The following is a 1772-nucleotide window of genomic DNA, read 5'->3' as shown; positions in this document are numbered from 1 at the left end:
TAAAATATAACCTAGGTAGGTATACCGAATTAATTGAACTATGACCACGGCTTACGTTAGTATATTAAATTGTTTACTCCAAAATAAAAACAAAATTTATTCTTGTATTTACTATTGTGCCTAGTTGTCATTTCCTTGCTTGTTAGTTTAATTATTAAAATATATGTATTGTTGTGACGAAAATGAGTGTCGTAATTCATTACATAAACATTGTAAGTTTGATTTTTTGGTATTATCTAGTTATAACTGTTAGGTTTCATTTAATTTGTAAAAGTATCGAGGAGAGGTAATGAAAGCGAGTAGTAAGTTTGATATCTTTGTTTATTACATCTTTTCCTTAAACCTAATTAAATAAATATACACTTTATATTTACAAACGAAAGCGGAATGCTAAGATGAGTTACACATAGTATTGCAATGATTACCTTCAACTATTCCACAGGTAGGTATTAAACTAAATCACAGATATTTATAATTATAATATTCAGCCTCTTGAGGTTTACTGCCGCGTCAGCACTGTCACGGGTTTATAGATGTGTGGGGTGAGGGGGTGGTGCGAGGGGGAGGGCAGCTCGGGGCTGGACGCGCCGGAGTGCGGGGGCGAGTGCGACAGCATCGGCGGTGATGGCGGTAGAAGTGGTGACGTTTGCGACAACATTGGACTCTGCAGCGAGCTTTGTAGCAGAGGTGACTGCCCCAAGAAGTGGCCGGATGGTAACCTTTCAGAGTACAATCCTGTGGGGTACTGCATGGGGTAGTTCATTTCGTTTCTGAATGCTGGGTGCACTGCGCTCGGTGTAACTGGCGGAGTCTTCATTTGCATTGGCGCATATCGCTGGTACAAAAGTTGAGAGTATAGGCCAACTAGTTGTGAGTAAGCTGTGGGCGGATAGCCTCCAGGTAATGGGCCGCCAGGGAAGAGAGGCCGCTTGAAGCAAGCGAGCCGCGACCGGCCGTTGAGCGCGGACCGGCGGCGCAGCTTGCCCGTCGTGCCGCCGATGAACACATCCTCGGCCGAGGCGTCCAACATCCAGTAGTTGCCCTTGCCGGGGTCATCATAATGTCGCGGCACTTTAACAAAACACTTGTTCAAACTGAGGTTGTGGCGGATTGAGTTCTGCCAGCCCTGTCGGTTTTCCCTGTAGTACGGGAAGTTTGTCATGATGTACTCGTAGATCCCGTTCAACGTGAGCCGCTTTTCCGGGCTGTTGCGGATCGCCATCATGATCAGCGCGTTGTAGCTGTACGCTGGTTTCTCGTGTTTCTTATCTTTCTTGTCGTCTTCCTTGGGCTTGGTGCAGTCGACCGGCTCAGTGCCCGTCACGTCCAATTCCGAATCACTGAGATCAGCTTCCGACGGCGTCGTGTTCGACGTGGTCGGGGACGGGGGCGGCTTGGAAACTGCATGGTTCATGAGTATCGCGTTTATACTGAAATCTCCTTCGAACTTCACCATGGTGGATGCACTTGTAAATACACTAGATAAGGCGGCTCGCGCGTGCGTGTACGCTGCGAGCGAGGAGCAGACTGGCGTGCGCGGAGGCGGGCGTAGCTATTTATAGTCGGGTCGGATCTGCCCGCCTCGGGAGCTTTGAGAGGCTGCGGCGGCCAATGGGCGCGCGAGCTTTCGGGTACATAGTGCACGCCCCGCGGCTCCCCGCTCCCCCGCTCCCCGGCGCCCCCCGCCAGCCTCACTCGAGCTGCACTCGAGGCCCGTCTCACACTCGTGCGTTCCTTTATTTGCCGTGCACTGTAGTGTACATCTTTACAAC

General features: G+C 49.8%; 1 protein-coding gene across 1 annotated transcript; it reads right to left on the bottom strand.

Moving 5' to 3' along the window:
• Positions 1–303: 303 nt before the first annotated feature.
• On the bottom strand, positions 304–1511 carry LOC149909236 (fork head domain transcription factor slp1-like). Its single transcript, XM_090120268.1, has one exon. It carries the CDS (start codon positions 1454–1456, stop codon positions 500–502), a length of 957 nt encoding a protein of 318 aa, XP_089976394.1. The 5' UTR covers positions 1457–1511; the 3' UTR covers positions 304–499.
• Between the last annotated feature and the right edge of the window lie 261 nt (positions 1512–1772).

Source organism: Colias eurytheme, chromosome 4, assembly GCF_061535395.1.
Source record: "Colias eurytheme isolate Ceu_HAF_F1 chromosome 4, ilColEury1 Martin Lab GWU primary, whole genome shotgun sequence".
NCBI lineage: Eukaryota > Metazoa > Arthropoda > Insecta > Lepidoptera > Pieridae > Colias > Colias eurytheme.
Note: the sequence above shows the minus strand (reverse complement) of the source record. Positions and strands in the feature narration are given on the sequence as shown.

Coding starts and splice junctions, on each gene's coding strand:
- LOC149909236 (XM_090120268.1), bottom strand. CDS start 1,456: ATGGTGAAGTTCGAAGGAGATTTCAGTATAAACGCGATACTCATGAAC.